The sequence below is a fragment of the Myripristis murdjan genome, chromosome 5, assembly GCF_902150065.1.
Source record: "Myripristis murdjan chromosome 5, fMyrMur1.1, whole genome shotgun sequence".
NCBI classification, from domain to species: Eukaryota; Metazoa; Chordata; class Actinopteri; order Holocentriformes; family Holocentridae; genus Myripristis; species Myripristis murdjan.
This window is the reverse complement of record NC_043984.1, coordinates 518,554-540,286: the sequence shown is the minus strand read 5'-3', so window position 1 is coordinate 540,286 and position 21,733 is coordinate 518,554. Positions and strand designations below refer to the sequence as shown.

The 21,733-nt window shown below is 38.8% G+C and overlaps 1 protein-coding gene across 4 annotated transcripts in view; it reads right to left on the bottom strand.

Annotated features, from left to right (window-relative positions):
- Nucleotides 1-21,733, bottom strand: part of plekha6 (pleckstrin homology domain containing, family A member 6) — a 159,188-nt gene that overhangs the window by 38,522 nt on the left and 98,933 nt on the right. For 3 of the 4 annotated variants that reach the window (XM_030051587.1, XM_030051589.1, XM_030051590.1), the window contains exons 3-10: nucleotides 19,121-19,236; nucleotides 17,801-18,352; nucleotides 11,112-11,616; nucleotides 8,789-8,875; nucleotides 5,988-6,041; nucleotides 5,019-5,090; nucleotides 2,494-2,574; nucleotides 428-577 (exon numbers count right to left, since the gene is read on the bottom strand). In XM_030051587.1, the coding sequence (XP_029907447.1) occupies nucleotides 428-577; nucleotides 2,494-2,574; nucleotides 5,019-5,090; nucleotides 5,988-6,041; nucleotides 8,789-8,875; nucleotides 11,112-11,616; nucleotides 17,801-18,352; nucleotides 19,121-19,161 (1,542 nt within the window). In that variant the 5' untranslated portion in view covers nucleotides 19,162-19,236. Of the gene's footprint in view, nucleotides 1-427; nucleotides 578-2,493; nucleotides 2,575-5,018; nucleotides 5,091-5,987; nucleotides 6,042-8,788; nucleotides 8,876-11,111; nucleotides 11,617-17,800; nucleotides 18,353-19,120; nucleotides 19,315-21,733 lie in introns of all 4 variants that reach the window. The other variant, XM_030051586.1, reaches the window with a different exon arrangement.

Below are 21,733 nucleotides of genomic sequence, written 5' to 3'. Positions count from 1 at the left end.
CTTATGTCTGTAGTTTGATAAATCACAACTGTCCCAAACATGAAGCAGATTGCAAAAGACATTGGAATTTCTTGTCTCTTTCAGTGATTTTTAAAGTAGTGATATACAGTTTCATATTCTTTACAATATTTGGAACTGCTTTGCATAATGCAGTTTTTTATGTTTTAACATGTATGTTACCGATGTGACCGCTGACGTGCAGCTGACCTGTACTGTGTTTTCATGATCAATTTTATGAATATTCTTTATTCTCAAGTGACTGTGACACTTCATCTGCATCATATTGACACTAGCTGATTAAATGAAGGATAAATGTAACAATATAAGCAATTCTGTTTTCTGCACAAGCTTTAATGAATTGTTGACCACTGTCAAAGTCTGAATGGTATCGACCAATGTGGTTGTGTATCACAATGAAGCCTTTTACACTGGAGGCCTGTGAGAGCTCTCCTCTGATGTTGATAAGCTGATTCTGCAGGGTTTCCTTCTTGAACTGCAGTTTTTCCATGGTCCGCGGCTGGTTGCGATATAGCTCCATCTCCTGATGTGTGGCCACCAATGCCCCTTCTAAGCTGTCCTGGGAAGAGCAGCCACAACAGGAGTGTAAGTGGTTACTTGGAGTGAGCTTCCCTGCCCTCTTTCAGTCAAATCTACAATGCACCTAAGAATCGATCAAAGTGGCCTCCAAAGCCACATTTTAGCCATCCATCCATCATCTAAACCGCTTATCCTCACAAGGGTGACAGGGGGTTGCTGGAGCCTATCCCAGCACTCATTGGGCGGGAGGCAGGGAAACACCCCGAACAGGTTGCCAGTCCATTGCAGGGCAGACAGACAAACAATGACATTCACACACACACACACCTAGAGGCAATTTAGTCTCATCTCCAATTCACCTAACCTGACAATTCACCTGGACGGTGGGAGGAAACTGGAGTGCCCAGCGGAAACCCACGCAGACACAGGGAGAACATGCAAACTTGATTCCTGGGTTTGATTGGCTTTGATTCCCTGGGTGGGAATCAAACCCAGGACCTTCTTAATGTGAGGTGCCAGTGCTAACCACTACACCACCGTGCCGCCCCAGATTTGAGCCTTTGAGAATTTTTTTTTTAGCATTTTAAGTAAGGTTACTCTTAGCAATTCTTAACCTTGCTGGGGGACTAGGCCTTACACTTAGAGTGGAGTGTGGGGAAGACTTCAAAATAAGATTCAGTTAGCTATTGGATGAGTGAGATTTACTAAAAAATTTGACCTTCCTTTCACTTCAGGTCATGAAGCCATGTGCCTGAACAACTTACATGGGCGACTAATACACTGATATCATGTGAATTAGAGTTATAATTTCACCCAGTTATAACATTACATGTTTTATATTGTGTATATATATATATATATATATATATATATATATATACTACTCACAAAAAGTTAGGGATATTTGGCTTTTGGGTGAAATTTATGGAAAATATAAAAAGTTCACGCTACAGTGATATTATATCATGAAAGTAGGGCATTTAAGTAGAAGCATACACTGGTGATTTCCTCATCTCAAACAATTTCTTGAAACAAAAGCCAACAACAGTGGTGAATATACCACAACAAAAAATGTCAGTGTCAATAACTTGTCATGTGTCCTTGAGCATCAATTACAGCTTGACAGCGACGTCTCATGCTGTTCACAAGTCGACTTATTGTCTGCTGAGGCATGGCATCCCACTCTTCTTGAAGGGCGGCCCTCAGGACATTGAGGTTCTGGGGTACAGAGCTCCGAGCCTCTACACGGCGACTCAGCTGATCCCATAGGTTTTCTATGGGATGCAGGTCTGAGAAAGTGCAGGCCACTCCATTTGAGGTACCCCAGTCTCCAGCAGCCATTCCCTAATGATACGACCTCGATGAGCTGGAGCATCAAACACCTGATGTGAATTTTGCCGTTAAACTCCTTGTTAGAGAACAGCAACTTGTGCAAAAAGTACTGAAACATTGAACAGTTGGACATGTGCATTCAAAAGTTTACAGAAGGTCACATTAAGTTCACCTGTAAAGGTTAGAATGCATTTTAGGTTCATCCTGAAATTTCACCCAAAAGCCCAATATCCCTAACTTTTTGTGAGTAGTGTGTGTGTATGTATATATGTATATATATATATATATATATATATATATTCCGTTATATTACTAAACCAAGGAAAGTATGAGACAGCATTAATGTGTTATGATTCCCAAAGATTATATTAGGGCTCAATATAATTTGATATACCTGATATATCTTTTGGCCAGTAGTGTTGAGAATAGATGAGATGCCAGGTTCAACACTATTACTGCTTTTAAAGGAAAAGTTTTACATGCACAAATAACACAGCTGGAACTCCAGCATTCAGAATAGCAAAAAACAACACATTTTTTTTTTTTTTTTTCATATTAACAGTCAATCTCAAAAACAATGTGATTTTCTCTTGTATTATCAAAGGGCAAACACAGACAGTGTACCTTTTCCATCCTAAGTCTGTGGACTACGGCCTCCTGGTCTTTCAGAAATCGGTTCTGTTCACACAGCCGGCCCAAAAGTTTCTGTACAGGATGATGGTTGGTCATAGATTTTAAATCGGAGGGAGGAGAAAACACAAATTAAATTAGGGGGAGAGGTAGAGGAATTTGTTTGTATGAGTACATGTTGTACATGTGCTAATTTTGTTAAGTATTTCTGTCAAAGGCATGGTGGCATGAATTATTTATGGGTATATACACATAGAAATGGGAGTGAGACCAAAAAAAAATTAAGTAAGCAATTTATTGCAAACAGCCATTAAACTGAAATAGGCTGTTCATCAGCTGATCAAAAGTTTAAGACCACGGCCTTTAAAAGCTCAAATCTTCGCAAAAATGTGGATTCAGTGTCATTTTCTGTCAGGTATCCACACTGTCATGACCTCCTGATGGCAAAGGCAAAAAAGCTTTCTTGTTAATCACCTCAAAAATTCGTTTCAGCATGCTTGATGCTAGTGTTTCCAGGAGGCTAGTGGGAATGTTGCTCCAAGTGGTGAAGATGGCTTCACGGAGGGCATCCACTGTCTGGAACTGGTGTCCATTTCTGTAAACTTCCCTGCCATCCAACCCCAAATGTTCTCAATTGGATTTAGATGAGGGGAACACACAGGATGGTTCCAAAGAGTGATGTTATTTCTCTGGAAGAAGTCCTTTGTCAGGCGGGCATTGTGAACTGCAGCGTTGTCCTGTTGAAAAACCCAGTCATTACCACACAGATGATGGCCTTCAGTCATGAGGGATGCCCCCTGCAACATCTCCACATAGCCAGCTGCTGTTTGACGCCTCTGCACAACCTGAAGCTCCATTGTTCCATTGAAGGAAAAAGCCCCCCAGATCATGATGGCGCCCCCTCCACTGTGCCGTGTAGAAAACATCTCAGGTATCCTACCTGAGATGTCCTTGTCGTGCCAGTAACGTTGGAAGCCATCAGGACTGTCAAGGTTAAATTTTTTCTCATCAGAGAATAAAACTTTCTTCCACCTTTCAATGTCCTATGTTTGGTGCTCTTGTGCAAACTCCAAACGGGCAATTTTGTGCCGTTGAAGGAGACGAGGCCTTTGAAGAAGTTTTTTGTTCTTAAAACCCTTCTCTCGCAGATGCCGTCTGATGGTTATGGGACTGCAGCTGGCACCAGTGACAAGCTTAATTTGGGCCGAGGATTGTCCCGTGTCTTGACGGACAGCCAATTGGATCCTCCGGCTCAGGGTCGGTGAAATTTTTTGGGGTCTACCACTTGACTTTTTTGTTCCATAACCCTCGGGATCTTTTAAGAAGTTAAAAATGACTGTCTTACTGCGTCCAACCTCAGCAGCAATGGCACGCTGTGAGGGCCTTGTTGTTGGGCCTTGCTTATGCAGCTCAACAAACCGACCACGTTCAAGGAGAGAAATCTTTTTTGCCTTTGCCATCAGGAGGTCATGACAGTGTGGATACCTGACAGAAAATGACACTGAATCCACATTTTTGCGAAGATTTGAGCTTTAAAAGGCAGTGGTCTTAAACTTTTGATCAGCTGATGAACAGCCTATTTCAGTTTAACGGTTGTCTGCAATAAATTGCTTAATCAATTTTTTTTTTTTTTTTTGTCTCACTCATTTGCATTTTGAAGCTCTACTTAGAACCTTCTTAAGATCCAACAGTGCAAAATGTAAATTCTTGCAATTTCTCAACTGGTCTTAAGATTTTGATCAGGAGTGTATATACTGTGCATGCATGTGTGTCTACAATGGATCACCCCCCATGGTTCGGGACACATATTAATCGTGGACAATTGGTTGTGTGTTAAGGTGAACGAGTCATGTCTAATCCCAGCAGCAAGCGCAGTGTGACAGCATGGCAAGTGGAGGAGCCGAAGAACTCAATAAGCCTCCAGCATAATTTAATTCACCTGTACAGGAGCACCTTAGATTCCCTGCATACTCTGTTGTGGAGACCAAAGGATTATTTATTTGACTTTTATTTGATCAGGGACAGTACACATTAATTAACAACTGCAACAGCTGTAAATGTGTCAGTGTTAGCCAAAGCTAATTTTCAACTGTAGTATGGTAAAAGTGCTTGAGCTATGTTATGAAATCCCCTTGCGTACCCACTTCAGTACAAAGATCGTGTCAGATCAGAAACAGGAAAAGAAAATAATTGTCAAGGAATTATCCAAGGCATCCTCCATTGTCATAGAAAGCTATGTGACTGCTCACTGTATCACAGCAGAGTTGGAGATGAGGAGTCCAGTGCAGACACGCCCCCTCTATGAGAGTCACACTGGCACAAATCTGGCCCAGGAATTGAAGGCAAAGTTATCTTTGTCATGTTAGCTTTCCTTTCTTTTCTTTTCTTTCTTTTTGTTGATCCAAAAAATGATCTAATGTGTGACTCAAAAACTGTGATATGATCTGTGAGTTCTGTGATCCGTTGCACCCGTAGTGTTGATGTATATATCTGTATATGCACACACTTGCATCTCTTACACTGGTTTCAATTTCATTGAGCTTCAATGTAGGATGCAGATCTCTGCTGTAGACATCATGGAAAGGAGGTACCTGTGAAAACAAAGATTAAGCAACTCTAAATGGGCTACATCAATCATGCAGAAACTTTTTGCTCCAACGGGTCAAGTGGAAAGTAACATTTAAATTTTGTTTTTCATCTGAAAAATGTTTAAAAATTAATATATATTTGTTAAGGGGTGTTCATTCAATATGTGATAAGTAGAGAGCTGTCTGACTGCAAAGTACTGATTACACTGCAGTCAACTAAGTAATTTTTCCTTGCTATATTTTATAGTGTATACAAGTGAAATCCACTCTATCACAGTAACATTGTCAAATGTGACATCAACAAGTGGCAAGAGAGGAAGAACACCAGGGTGCCATTGCATATAAACAGCATTGTTCCCAGGTTCAGACTGCACATCTGCACTTTGCCCCAGCATCACCTGTATAATCAATGAGCAAATGAGCAAAACCAGTAAATATTGTGATTTTGTCAATATAGGGTATCTAAAAAGAATAAATAAAACAAAGTGACAGAAAACCCCAAGCAAATTAGAGAGCAATTGTTTAGCACCAGCATGCATTAGTAATGCAATCATAGAGTAAAATAGTTGAAAAAAATGTTAAACCAGCCAGCACTTGTCAAAGAATAGATTCAAAAGATGTCATAGAGACAAGCTTGTTAAGTTTTATGTCCAACTGAGGCCTGACAATTACCATGTGCAACAAGAACTGTGAAACAGCACTGGAACAACAAAACAAAACAAAACAAAACAAAACAAAACAAAACAAAACAAAACAAAACAAAACAAAACAAAACAAAACAAAACAAAACAAAACAAAACAAAACAAAACAAAACAAAACAACAGCATTTGTTAACAGCTATCAAACAATGTTGTAAATTATCTTTGTGCATGTGTATGTGTGTGTGTCTGGCCCCCCACCTGTTGGTCTAAGTACTCCAGGTTTCTCTGGAGTTGAAGGTCTAATATGTCGTCCTGAGCCAAGCAGCAGCAACAGCAGTATACACGCAGGTCATATAGACAGATATACAGTACATATAGAAAGCTTTAAGGTGATGCAAGGCAAGATAGCACCGAAGAGAACAATGCAACGCAATGCAATGCAACGCAACACCACACAACACAACACAACACAACACAATACTACACAATACAGTACAATCCATCTGGCAGCCATATTGGAGGTCCACATTAATTGGACTGAAACTGTTTCTATGCTCAAAGCTTGACTGCCTCAACACAACTGTACTCTATGCTGATTTTGACAAACTGATTTTGTCATCACTAACACATCTTAACAGATTTTTGTTTTAGAATAGTTTATATTAGTTAGTGTCTGTTTGTTAGCAAGTTGATCTGGTTAACAAATTTAACAGATAACTAATTTAACTTTTAACACATCTGTTTTTACCTGAGTTTTTGCCTGGCATTATTTAGAAGACCATACAAGTTTAAATTCTCAGCCCATTTACTACAATTTCCCTACATTTTACTTTGCAACAAACCATTTTGCAAATCGTGTGTGGATACTAAAGATTTCACAAAGTAAAATCAAAATCCCTTTATTTTTTGGTTGACACCCACCTTATAATGTTCTGCTTCTAATGCTAACAATGTCATCAATAGTTATAAACCAAATGACAGATAACTGGCTGTATTTTTTGGCACTCTATCCAATTTAAAGTAATTTCAAGTCATCAAAACGTCACAGTGCTACTTTAAAATTATTGTAGACAACTTCATTATGGTGATGGAATACTGGTTGGAAGAAAGTTTGAAGTTTAAAAAAAATCATATCCTAGTATTTCACTAGGATATGATTTTTTTTTTTTTTTTTTTTTTTTTTTGGAAACAGGTAGGAGAGATGATATTGTATTTCTAAAATACAACTGCTTGCTTTGGAAAAGATACAAAATACAACTGCTTGCTTTGGAATGATGAACAGAAATGGTAAATGTTAAGCATAAATGAATACACCCCCTTTGCTTTGCTGTGGGTATCGTGCATTTTTCATAGCACTCCTTGCCATTGTAGCACCATACAGTTTGGAACCCATCAGTGCCTGTAAATTAGGATTTTATCAGGTACATTCATTGGGATGTACTCATTTTTGCACCATGATCATAAAACATTTTGTTTGAAAAGTTCCAATTTTGTTTTTGGAGCTGACTAATACCTTTTAAAACCAATAAACCAGATTTGCGTGAATATTTTACTGTATAGGATCCCGTAGAAAGTATTAATTTTAAAGGGAGATAGCTGTTTTTCTGAGAAATCTGTTGAGGTGTACTCATCTATGCTGTATACTGTATATACATTTTGTAGATATACAGCAAAACATGTAAAATTGCTGATATAGTCCCTGTATGGTGACTTGTTAATCAGTCCAGTTTTCTGCTGATGAAGCTCCCAATGAGTCATGAGCCCTTGGCATCAAAGGTTACATATTGAAAGCAGCCTTGGGCATGATGCTCAGGGACAAGAACCATGTGGACTCCATGAGGTTTAGTCAGGAAGCACTGTTATGAATCCCACCAGAGTTCTGGGCAAGATATGCCCACATAATTAAGGTTAGGGTTACGGTTTGGTGAAGGCTGTTTTAGTATATTTGTTTCTGCAACATATTTGAAAAATGCCTTCCTGACTAAAGCTAGAGTCCATGTCGCAGCTTGATGCTGCTTTCAGTGTCTAACGCGTAGGGCTCCTGGCCCTGGAGTTATGTTTGATGAGCTGGGAGTGACAGCAATCTGCACAAACACACACACACACACACACACACACACTAATGGGGCTAGTACAGTGTGTTCTGAGGACAATATCACAGTAGACTAGGAGAGGGAAAAATAAAGAGAGAGTGGTCCACACAGTAGACAAGGATGGGCACTCAAAAAGGTACAGTGGAAACCCCACAACTGACTTGGGCCACATGAGACATGTCTTTGTGTGTGTGTGTTCCTGTACTTGTGTCCTTATGAGAGCCAATTTGAGATTTACACATTGAGACTAAAGACATTTTCTCCAGTCTTCAGTTTTCAACTTTTTTTCAGCTGATATTTTGAGGAGTGGATGATACTTGTCACTGAAAATTTGTTCGGCCCTTTAGAGAGCCACATCACTGCAGAATGTGTTGACTGAAATCTCATCAATACCAATTATTCTACCAGCCATTTTCAATGTGCAGCAACTTGGCATAGAATTAGAACAACTTTAGATCTAGATCTTAGTCAAAAAAGCCTGAGTCACCACCTCTACTCAAACGCCAGCATGTCTTGTGGCTGCATAGCCTTCTTGTCTACTTAAGTTACCATCGCTGGAGAAACTGGCATCTTTGACTGTTCACAGATGGATTCAGTCTGTGCAAAATGGTTAGTCCAGAGAGGAGCCCTTTAACATGGAGTCTGACCAATTGACACCAAAACATGATGTTTACCACTGATGTTTTATAACATCTTTATGCTATCAAATTCAATTCATTGTGGCTGCTCCGAAAATATGTTAATGTGATGTTATGTCATCTACATATGGCCAGTTATTCATTTGCATTAGAACAATAAGCTCCCAACCACAAAAATGACCCAGAAATTGCGCTAAGCTTTTAATAATATTGCAGTGCTTTCTGATTTGGGAATGAACATAGTCAGTGGTAAGTTATTAGCATAGAATGTCGTGTGTGTACATATGTGTGTGCATATGTGTGTTTTGGGGACAGTATTGGCACGTACCATTTTGTTCCGGAGGGAGGGGGATGCAGGATAGTTGTAGTGGTATAATCCTTGGCTTAGGGACCTCCTTTCACCAGGGTAGTCATACTAATGCAAGGAAGAAAGGAAGTACAAAAGGAACAGACAAATGAAAGGGAGGATGTGTCAGTGAAAGATGTGTCCATCCCCCTCCACTTTTTGCACATTTTCTTGTGCTATCATATGTAATCTGACATTTACATAGTAATTCCTCTCTTTGAACACATCTCTTTTGAAAAGTGTTCATGTAATCCTGTATGCATTAGGTTTGCATTTTTAAATTTATTGTGTTTTTATGTGTATTTTATGCATTGTTTTTCATATGTATTATTTTTATGAGCTGTCTTTTTCACATGTACTATGTTTTTAACTTTTGCTCTTTTATACGTGCCTCAGGTGACTGTTAAGTTTAAGTAAAGTGGAAGTTCCAGAAATTTATCCAAAAATATAAAATTCCAGTAACAGAAAAATCTAAATTCTAATTAAGTTAATTAATTCAATTGTAAAGGAGTTCAGCTCCTTCACACATTTAGGGTATGTTGTGGTGATGGAAAAACATTACAGAAAACATTATAGGCAGCAGTCTCTGGTAAAATAATAATGTAGTAATTTTTTAGTAGTAATATATTTGGAATATATACATTTCATTAAGAAAGTATTCAGAGCCCCTTCACTTTTTTCACTTTTGTTATCTTGCAGGCTGATGCTGCAATCATTTAAATTCATTTTTTTCTCTCATCAATCTACACTCAGTACCCCATAACGACAGAGTGAAAACAGAATTATAGAAATTTTTGCAAATTTATTAAGAAGGAAAAGGGAAAGAATTAAAATGATTGTAGCATCAGAATGCAAGATAATACAAGTGAAAAAAGTGAAGGGGGTCTGAATACTTTCTGAATACACTGTACAGTGAGGGGGCTGCCATCCCCTTCTTAGCAATGACCAAACTGCATCCTGCTTGTTCACCTGCCATTCCATCTCTTCGTCTGACTTTTACGTAGTAATTCCTCTGTTTATACACATCTCTTTAGAAAGGCGTTCATGTAATCCTGTATGCATTAGGTTTGCATTTTTTCATTTGCATGCAGGGGCAGGAGTGCAGGGGCAGAGGGCTTGTTTAGCTGAATATGTTTGTCTGACTTATTGATCCTTTATCTGACTGAGGTTTGTGCAAGTTTCAATATATGACCCGGACCATGGCTCTGAAGTAGCCTAACTATATACTGAATAAACTATGGCACTGTCTGTGGTTCTTAAGTAGCACGGATTTGTAATTGCACTTTTTTTTCATTCCATTCAGCTGAAAGCAGTGAATAATTGATGATAATATTTATTATATTATGATAATAATTGACATATAATGTGTGTATTTTTATGTAAAAATGTGCTTGCTTCAACTCTGGTATCATTAGATTCAGCCGAAAATGGTGAACAGTTTTGATGTATAACATGTCTGTGTGTAAAAATGTAGGAACAAACACAGAAATAAAGAGCCATTTAAAGCACACTTCTGCTGGAAAAGCTGTTTTTGGCCTGGAGGAGCTGACTTTACAAAGCTTGTCATGGGAAAAGTAGATATCAGATTGCTTTGTCCCTGGTATCAGTAGATTTGGCAGGAAATTGTGAATATTTTCTGATGTATAATAATTATGTTTATGGGATTGAACACATAAATAAAGAGCTATTTAAAATTTCTTTTGAAAAAACCTGATATTAACATAGAGGGGCTGCCTTTACGAAGTTTGTCACAAGAAAAGTAGAAGTGCAATTGCTTCAACCGTGGTATAACCAGATTAAGTAGAAGATGCTGAAAAAGTAGAGGTACATCATGTCTATGCTTGCTCAAAAAAATGTGGCAATGAACACAGGCAATAAGTGCTTGTTAGGAAGATGTTCCTGGGAGCATGACAGCTGCTAGCAAAACCTGCAAACATGGTGTCACTGGCAAATGTCCAAAGTAGGCATCACTTTGTTTCAATCTTGGAATCGCTAGATTTAGCAAAACACACCAAAAATTTAGGTGTATAAGTGTATGTTTGTTTCATATATAATATGTGTACTAGCCATTTCAAGTGACAAATAGCAACATGTAGTTGCGGAAGAGCAAGAGGATCATAGAGACATCCTGCTTGTAATATCACTATAATATTCCATTAATATTTCTGTGAGCATTCAGTATTGGCATATTCATTTTTGCAGTTTTGTAGTATAAGACAGTATGCATACAGTCAAGTGAAGGGAATGTGTATGGCTGTTGTATAAAGCTTCACACAGCCATACACACACACACACGCTAACTCACTTTTGGTGAACTAAGGGATCTTCTCAGGCCATAGACGGATGGATCTGCATATATCACGTCCTCCCTCATCCCCCCTGGAAACTGGTCAAAGCGCACCGATGGTGATCGAGCTGGTGAGGCAAAGTTGGGTGGCCCTGGAGAATAGGGCCCCCCTGATGATGAGGAGGGTGACCTGGGTACAGATCTGGAGCGTGGCTGGATGGACAGACGTCTCATGGAGGTCTGGGCCATTTCAATGGGGCTCCCACTGTAGTACTGGGATCCCCATAGGTCCCTGGGCATTGGAAGTCCATATATTGGGAGTGGTCCATCCCTCAGTGACCGGCGTTTCTCCTCGATGGTCCATCGGCGGTCGTAACCTCCCACAGCAGAGACAGAGCAGATGCTATCAGGTCGAACCCCTGGTGGGTACAGGGGGTACTCTTCCACATATTGTGGCCTGCTGGAGTAGACCCCATAATAATCAGCTGAAACTCCCCGGTTCACTGTGTAGTATCGAGAGGGGCTGGAAGAAGGGGAAAAGACAACAGAAGTTTAAAATTGGGGTGAGGATCAGGGGTGGATCAGGATCAGGGGTGGACTGGCCATCGGGCACACCGGGCATTTGCCCGGTGTGCCGATGTGCTAAGTGGGCCGACAGTCCCCCGACACTTTTTTTTAATTTTTTTTTTTTTATTATTATTGAAATAGCTGACCGTAAGATCAGTAGATCAGCGGCCCGATTGACACTGGGCTGGCCCAATCACATTGCTAAACAACCCCTTTTGCGTAGTTTGGTCCCGCCTGCATAATGATTTCGGCAAATAAAGTCATTGCAAGAGTTTGTCTACTCAGCACCAGGCCGGCCCTTGAGACACGCTGCTCTGCGGCCCATTGGTTATTTTTCTTCACTGACACGGGGCTGGCCCAATCATATCACGAGCCTGTGGCTCGGTGCGCCGGTGTGCAGTGCAACGCGGGTCGAACGTTATCGCATAGGATCTACTGAGATGGAGAGAAAACGCAAAAGTGGCGCAGAAAAACTGCGAGAAAAAAAGCGGCTGTCAATTTTCAAACCAATCGGACTTTTTCACTTTTTCGTAATTTATCAACATGAATAAAGAACAAGCCCAAACAATGCCAGAGGAACACAATTCCCGATGGTAGAGCGGATAGTGCCCATGTCTGCCATGCAGGAGATCTTCGGTTCAATTCCCCACCCGGACAAAAGTCGGATTTTACTTTATTACCTCACTTTGTTGTTAACCATGACAGTGAAGTGATTCTTATCATTCTGCCTGTCACTGGCTAGATGACACACACAGTGGTATTTAGGGTTTCAGTAATTTTCATTTCTGTACTCTTTTTGTGAATTTGTAACCCAGGTGCTAAATTATTATTATCATTATTATTATTATTATTATTGTTATCATTATTATTATTATTTTGCCTTGTTTTGTTTTGGGTTTTTTTTGTTGTTGTTTTTTTTTTTTGCCTTTTTTAATGCCTTGTTCTAACTTTATGGGGAGATATATATACCAATCGAATCAGATTCAGATTTAAAGGATTTGTGTGGTATACTTTGTTTGTCGCCATGACCTTCCTATGTGCAGTTTGGGCTCATTCTCCATTCATGTTGATAGGCACCTGCACTTACTGATCTGAAATAGATGCCCAAAAGGTGTTGGCCAGTTGTGGCCTGTTCAAGAGAATAAAAAAGTTCAATTCCTATTCATCTATTGTATTTTATTGTTCCACTATAGTACTATAGGCCAGTATGACTGGGGCAGCCAAGTAATTTGACATATTTGAACAATTTTTTAAAAAGTAACGTAATAGTTACTTTTCCTGGTAATTAATTACTTTTTAGTAGAAGTAACTAGTAACTATAATTAATTACTTTTTCAAAGTAGCATGCCCAACACTGCTGATGACAGCTAACTAATTGCATGGCATTATGGTTTTAAAGAGTTGCACAGTTGGTATACACATTTAAGAGAGCAAAAAGACCGGAAAGGTGTGCGTTATCGAATGTGGTGGGCCGGTCTGGTCCAAAACGCCCGGGCCGATTTTTTGTCCCAGTCCGCCCCTGGCGAGGATGGTTGGGGCAGTTGGTTGGCCAGTTCGGTCCATTTGTCCACAATGTACACAAAACTTCAAAATTTATTACGTGAATTTCCAAGAAATTTGGTAATTACACTCATGCTCACCAGGCGACGGACACTGTCAACTGCAGAGACCTTATGACCTTTCCTCTAGTGCCACCTCTTGGCAAAAATGACAACTTCGGGCCAAAATGTCAACATTGCTCACAGTGTATTAGGAAGTATCACTGATTCTTGGGAATTTGGATAAAACAGGTTTTAATTTTGAAATAAAAAAGTGAGTTAAATTACAAAATCTGAAGGTATATCGTTATAGGCCAAGGTCTTGACTGTTCAGCAATGTACCAGTGCAACCTCCTCATTTTGCATTTTTTTCATAAAATAGGCGTTTTTCCAGTTATTAGGCTACTTTGTTTTTGTCAACACCATCACCGTAATGTTTTTTTTTATTTGAAAAACATATTTTTGTATTAAAAGAGACTATTACTTTAATAACTCAACAGCACCAAAGAAACATATTGTAAGCATATTCATTTAAAACAAATATAACTGCCTCTTATGGTGGTGACACTAATCTGACGGTGGTGACAGTGGCCTCATTAAAACATACATTTCCAAAATTTATACCACTCAAGTCAATGGCTTCTTGCTTAACAACTTTATTTAACTATTTGGTACAAAAAAAATAAGAATCCTGAGCACTGTTATAAGCATTTTTCAGACTTCAGTCATCACCGTCAGACGTCACCACCGTCAGGTGGTGACGTCTGACGGTGGAGACAAAAACCTGCTCTTTCACATGATAAGCATGAGTTGTTCACATTAGCCATCTTGTCTCCCCCCTGTTGCTACCTGCATCAGACCTCTTCTTAAAAAGTATACATTTATTCCATAATCTAATTTAATATTTTTTATACCGAAGTGACGGTGTTGACATGTTATGGTTGTGACAGTAGCAGTGTCCCAAAATATGAAGAGATTTAAGAGAAAATAGAAAACTTCCAGGAGCCTGAGCGGTCTGGAAGCATGCAGTAGAGCTGAAGGTTTGAAAAGGGCTCCTCAGGAATGTAAATGACCTTGTATTTGTAGAGTTTTTTGTTTTTTAAATAAATATCTGACGGTGGTGACGAATATGTGGGACACATTTGGAGCAACCAGAAAATAATAGTAAATATTTTTCAAAACTCATCGTTTGTAGTTTTTAATACATATTATGATGTACTCTTTCATGTGGTAAATATATTATTCAGTGAAATTATTACTTTTTGTTGTTTTAATCAAGTTGAAATGATTATCTATTAACTGGTTTTGTAGGCAATGGGCCAACATATCAAATTAATAAACATTAAAAATAAACCTATAAAAGAACCTTACAAATGTGCAAAGAACCCCCTGATTATGCCCTTGATTCTTTTTATTCATTAAAATGTTGTAATGATTTATCCAAATTCCTAAGAATCAGTAGTATAATATTTACATTATTGTATTCATAATGCATCCATATTACCATACTAGTTTACCCTCAGGCCAACTATTTGACTTGTATACAACATATCTCTAAATGTATTGAACAGTTTGCCATGACACTGGATGAGCACATTCATGGTGTCCAGTGAATGAACTCACTGTCAATTTTGATGAATTCATGACCACTCCTCTAGCTCCACCCTGAGAACAATTATTGAATATGCTATCTCAAAATGTATTAGGCATATTACAATGAAATTCAACAAGCACATCCATGCTCCTAGGAGGATCAACCCTCTTAATTTTGGTAATCTAATGACCTTTCCTGTAGCATCACTCATAGGCCCAAATGTCACCTTTGTACACAAGATCCCTCAATCTATTTATTTATATCTATGATATCTTGGTGAGTGAAGAAAAAATTCCTCTGGATTTTGATGACCCCATTACGTTTCCTATCTAACCTCCTGCTGCTTGTTTTTTTCCCTTTGCCTTGTCTGATCATATGTTTTTTATTTAATTTTCCTGTTCTCATGTTGTGAAAATAAAGGCAGAATGATCCCTCTCAATAATCACTTATGAGCCACTAGCAGTGTGAGTTGGTTTGTGTGTGCCGAGACCCTGCCCTCTGCCTGGATTTTCTTGTTTTTGCTGAGCTCAGGATTCTTCTAGGTGTTGGTCTTTGGGCAGTGGGTGTGTAGCTCCCAGCCAATCAGAGCGCAGTGCCAGATTGATAGCATATCATCGAGCTACAAAAATTGCAGACATGGAAAATGAGAAATATAGTAAACAAAACCCAGCTGACAAAGCTCGTACCACAACGAGATTAAATTTGGGTTTGACTTTCACCTGCCGATGAGAACTAAGGGAGAGGATGAGAATGAGGAGCAATGCACTATTGGCTTGTTTTCCGTCAAACAGGTAGGTGCTAGTCGGCCAAATATTTTTCCTGTTCATTTTGTCACTATTCTAGGAAACTAAAATTCTGCTGGTGGTTAGTTAGCCAGGGAGGAGGGGCCAACTTTGAATATTGTGTTTACAAACCACAACTGACAAATCCTACTCATTCTGCCTTTAATCAGTATGATTTGTTATTTCCATTTCGTAATCTTTGCAGTTTTTGTGGTCATTTGGTTTTGGATTTGGTTTAATTGGCTAATATGATAATTTGCCCACCCATTACCTTTAAAGTGCGCATGAGCAACACTTTTGCCAGAGCTGTAGCATGTACCACTGATTTTTCAAAACATTTCAAAATCTAGACCACTGTTATAACACCACCATCAAGTCTTGCCCCATACTTTAGTGGATGTTGTTCAGCATGGTATGAACTATATGCCAAATTTGGTACATTATCATGCATTGGAAGCAGCTTTAAAAAGAAAGCCAGAAAGAAAGAAAGAAAGAAAGAAGAATGAAAACAACTAATTCAGTGGAAACCTCTTACAGTGATCACAGTTACAGTGATCAACCATTTATATGGATCAAAAAGCTGAGGAAAGAATCGTTTCTATACAAATGCTGTTTAAATAATTTGCTTACTGTAATTAAACAGTCTGCTTAAAGCATTCATTTTGGGTGTTTTCACACATGTAAATAAATGAAAAAACTACACTAATTCTATTTTTTTGTTGTTTTTTGTTTGAAATGCACTTCAACCACTATCAAGCTGTTGCTTAGTATTTGCACTTCTGACATTAGGGTATTTATATGGAGGACAATACTGTTTTAGGCTACCATGCAACTTCAATTATAAGGCGACTTCTAGTTAAATGCTGCATCTCAGATATGGCTGCACATTTTGACAAATAAATGCTTGCCCATATTAGAAGCCAGATTACATCAAACATTCAAATCAAAACTAAAAAAAATTGTTATGGTGTGTCAGGCTGTTTATCCACTGCTTGTTGACAATCTACAGAGCAGGGGCCATGCAGCTTCTTCTGTTGGAGAAAAGCGCTTTTCTTTGCGAAACAACTGTGGGTTTTCACACTCACTGCCGAGTGACCGAAACAGCACGCCGGCTACAGTGCCAGTCAGTTTCAGAGTTCTTCATTCTCAATCTGAACCCCATCAAGCTCACATGGGAATGTTGCACAAGCTAAGGCTTTAACTCGCTATCTTCGACACTGAGGACTGGCCTCTATCTCACTGAGCTAATTGGCAAGTGGATCAAGTGTTGATCATTTGTTGTTAACAATGATTGATTTGCTCTTTAAGTGAAAAACTGATGTTTAAAAATGCCATTCTTGGATTGACTCCAATTGTTCACATGAGAGCAAAATTCAAAATGCTGTCAAAAACTGAATTTTTGAGATAAAATTCCGAAATTTGCCACACATCATCTACCATGACTCCAAAAGTTTGTCAATTTTTTTCATGAACACTGAAGATTTATTTACCAAGAATTTGCAAGTGTATGTTTACAGTACCATTTACAGTCAAACATTTTGATGCACTGTAGACTCAATTTTTGATAAATCAAAAATCTGTGTGGCTCGTTTGTGTAGGACAGTCTGAAGATGCTCTGTAGCAAGTTTGGTGACATTTAAGCAAAAATTGTGGGAGGAGATAGCTTTAATAAGTTTGTCCGTTTTATTTATTTATTTATTTATTTTAAACAGACTGATGGATTTCATAATTAGGTTAATTAGGTTTAAATGTACAAAAGTTTCTTCAGTATCGGGCCTACATTTTGGTGAAAGTTGCAAAACTGTAGCACATATGGTTGATTTGATATGAATTTTCAAAGTTTTGAAATTTAGAGGCTTGCTGTAGCGCCACCATCAGGACTATTGGCTTGTGTTTGCAGCTGAGGAAATCTGGCATGGGACTAGACCTTTGTGCAAAATTTGGTGATTTTTCGCGCATGGGAAGTAGGACTTCCTCGGAAGAAAGAAAGAAGAAGAAGAAGAACATGCAGGAATACAAGAGGGTCCTGGCAGCTTTGGCTGCCTGGCCCGTAATAATCATCTGCTTATAGTGATCAATTCATTGTGAACAGATGTGATCACCATAAGTGGTTTCCACTGTATACAGAACAATTCAAGAAGAACAGTCTGTGAGCTACACAGTCCCTTTTAAGACCCAAGAAGAGTGATAGAAGAGATGATTTGTACCTTTCCTTCATTTATGTACCTGCTCATATCCTCTTGGGAGGCCATGCCCCGGCGTTGGTTGACCCACTGCTGTAGTTGGGTCATAGAGCTCTTCCTCTGGGCTAGCCTCTCTGGAGCTGTCCTGGGCACAAAGCCTCTCCTCAGCACCACGTTCTCCAGCTGCTCCCTGGAGTCCCGCGGTGGTCCAACACCCCCTTCTGGGTGAACCTGAGGTGGGCAGTCACCACTGTAACTTCTAGTTGGAGGAGGATTGCTATTGTGGGGCAGACCATTGGGTGGGTCATAGCTGCCCCAGCCATTTGGATGGTTATTTGAATGATGTGTGTGGCTGGAGCCAGGAACTCCTCCTCTTCTCTCATCACTCATTCTTATGTCCTGGTCTGAGTTAGGAATGGAGGAGGGGGGTGTTTCAAGGGTGGAAACTCCGTTAACTTTAGGTTGGGAGGACAGGTCAACGTCAGCTTCGCCGTGTGTTTGCATCTGTGGCTGCTGCTGTGCGTGCATGTCAGCTACTTTTGTTACCGTGGCATGGATGAGTTCATTTGTGGTGGCACTGCTCTCTGAATTTGTCCTGAGGGATATGAAAGCGTAAAGAAAGTAAGAAGCAAGAAAGTTTTCAAAACTGTATTCTATAGAGTTGATACGGAGACACAACTGATATGAGTTTTTGATAGCTAATTACAAAAAACATTTTTTTAGTGGAAACTGCTGATAGCTGCCATCTTTAAACTCAAATCATTGGGGAATATTTTCTCCAAAATAAGCCTTTTTAAGTGGGTAACAGCTCCTTAATGAAGGGTTAGGGAGGTTTCACTGCAGGCTTTACAGACTAGGGTAAAATCCTCCCATAGCATACTGAAATAATGATTACAGATATAGCTGCAAGCTGCAGTTGTAGGAGAAAGAAGCACCTAAATACTTAGTTGTTAATTATATTACTTAATAGTTATGCTAATAATTAGATACATTTTTATTGTGCTACTTATCTGTACCGACAACAATGCCCAGACTACAGTGTAAGGGAATATGGCTCTTTGGCATCAACATATTGTTACAAAAATACATTATGAAAATGAGTTGCTGCCACAAGACTAAAAAAGGCAACATTACTATAACAAAAAATAATGTACACCGGATGCACTAGAATTCAAAATCTTTGTACTTTACTTTAAATATATATGCTTCAGTCTTTTTCTTGCCAGTTTTCAAGAGGCTAAATCAGTGTAATCCTAACAGCAGACTTAGAAATAGAAGTATAAGATTGTGTGTGTGTGTGTGTGTGTGTGTGTGTTATGTCTCTATGCATCTATACATCTATCAGCATGTCTGCTTGTAGTACCTCTGTGCTGGATGGATGTTGACCTGTGCAGCATCATTCATCACTCTGATCCACTCCTCCTGCTCTTCATGGCTGTCGGCACTAAAGTAGTAGGTCCTGGTCCCAGCATGCTCAGCCTGCATGCAGAACACAATGGGACTCTTAAACTCCCCTTCCTCCTCCTCCTCTTCCCCACCCTCCTCTTCAAACCACACCTGCACAGGGACACAAAAGAAAGGGAGGCAGAAAATGAGACAGACAAATTCCTAGGCAGCGCCAGTGCCATTGTCATCATCATTATCATCATCATCATCATCATCATCATCATCATCATCACCACCACCAGATTCATCATCCCCTCATGCAATGAGTGAGCATTAAACCCATGCACAAGCATTTGGTCATGAAAGTAAAGTGGATAATATGGTGCAAGATGGAAAGAACAGATCATGACAAGAATGTGCATGTTTGTGTGGAATAGTGAGCACTGTGGCAGTGCAATGTATGTGTGTTACTCATCAGAACCATGCCAATGATTTTGAATGTTCGGCCCATTTACCACAATTTACCCACATTTTACATTGCAACAAACAATTTTGAGAATCACACAAGTTACTAGAGATTATACTCAAAATACACTGATTTTCAAATTTATAATGTTCTGCATGTGTGGCTAACAAAGCCGTTGTCATTCATAAACCACAGAAGTGACAATTCACTATGTAAATCAAATGTTTCCCTGGCGACTATTTTCCAGTGAAGACAGCACTTCACTCCACTCAACTTCAAGTCATCAAAATGCAACAACACTGCTGCTTTCAGGAAAACGAAGGCAGGTGATTTTATTTTGATGACAAAAGAAAGTTTGAAGTCTGAAAGTTTATTTTCATATTGTAGTACAATGAATGGAATCCACTGGCTGGATAAAAGATAGGAAAAAATATTTTAGAGTTCTAAAATACAACTGCCTGCTTTAGGAAAAGATTAGCATGTATGTTAAGTGTATACATTTTTTGGATATTATGCTACACATGCAAAATTACTGGCATGGCCCTTTAAACATACAAGCAATAGTAAATTGCTGCTGTCCTGCGAAAACCATGTATCTCCCAGATTTCACTTTCATAAACCCAAGGTTTGTAAAAATTGGAGATACAGGATTTTCACTGGGCAGCAATTTCAACAGATTTATCTGTTGTCAACACAGGAGAAAGAATAAAAAGCAGGGCAACAAAGAGTAATATTATACGTACTGTACATTACAGGAACAGTGGACAACAGCTAAGGTTCATGGGTCCTCGCAGGGATGTGTGAAGAGAGGAGTAAGTAATGAAAGGTAAGGTTAAGACCAAAGGTCACTGAGTGCACCCGACTGGGCAATCTGTAAGACCTTTGTGGTTATGGTAAGCATACTAGATATTTAACAATGTATTGTGAGTTAGAGTAACATCAGAAGCCTAAATAAAATTCCTAAATAATGTGGCTGTATGTATGATTGGTCATAGCTGTTTTGTACAAGGTGAACCAGAAGATCTGGAGCACCTAAACATCTGCAAAATACTGGGGAAAAAAACAAAACAAAACAAAACAAAACAAAAACAAACAAACAAACAAACAAACAAACAAAAAACAAAACAGATGCATATATTGTAATTCACAACTGCACCACATGGGAGCAGCACAGACAAAGAAATTGGACATAAACACAGTTCATCATCATTTACATTACAAGTTTTCATTCAGGCAGTGATTGAACAAGATTCAATTACATTCAAAACTAAGGCGTTCAAGGTCTGGCCTGGGATTCATGTGATAATCTGACAAATATTTATATAGTATTAGTAGGTGCTGTGAATGATTATTATTATTTTAATATTACTATTATTACTTTATGTTTACTTTCACCTGAAATAAACAGCTATGCAAAGCATCACAAGGAAAATTTAATTTGCAATTAAATGAATGCAGAGACTTGCACTGGCAATGGATCCAATGGATCAATGAATTTATAAATGCACAGGTGAAAATGTACCAAAACCTGAATTCTACATTTGCATCCAGAACAAGCTATAGAAGCTGTAGAAGTTTCATTGTTTTTATTTATATTCACTGTTTCCTATTGTCTGTTTTTGAGTGTCCTTTTTCGCTGCCTGTAGAGGTGCTAAACTGATTTTCGCAGTAATGCTGGTGACAATGTTAACAGAGACAATAAAGGATTCTTATTCTTATTCTTAAAATTCTGTAATGCTACATCAGGCATTACTTCTCATTTAAAACAAGGCAACATGTTTAAGACTGATGTAAATACTGGAAGGCTGCATGTAACAGTGTTTTAAAGCCTGAGATTTCGAAAATGAAATTCAAAGGGTATTTTCAGACTTTTGCAAGTCTTTGCATTTGCACTGGTTCTCAAAACATATTTACACACATGGCAATAATCTTACTAGTGTGTGTGTGTATGTATGTGTGTACGCACGTGCATGCCTATAACTGTGTCTCCCCCATGATGATTTCTCTCTCTCTTTTTCTCAGTTTAGCAGTGAAAAACAATTCAGTTGAATTTAATTCAATTCACAATTAACTTCAATTCAATTAAATTCGGTTAACAATACAGCCAATCTGTCGACACAGTAT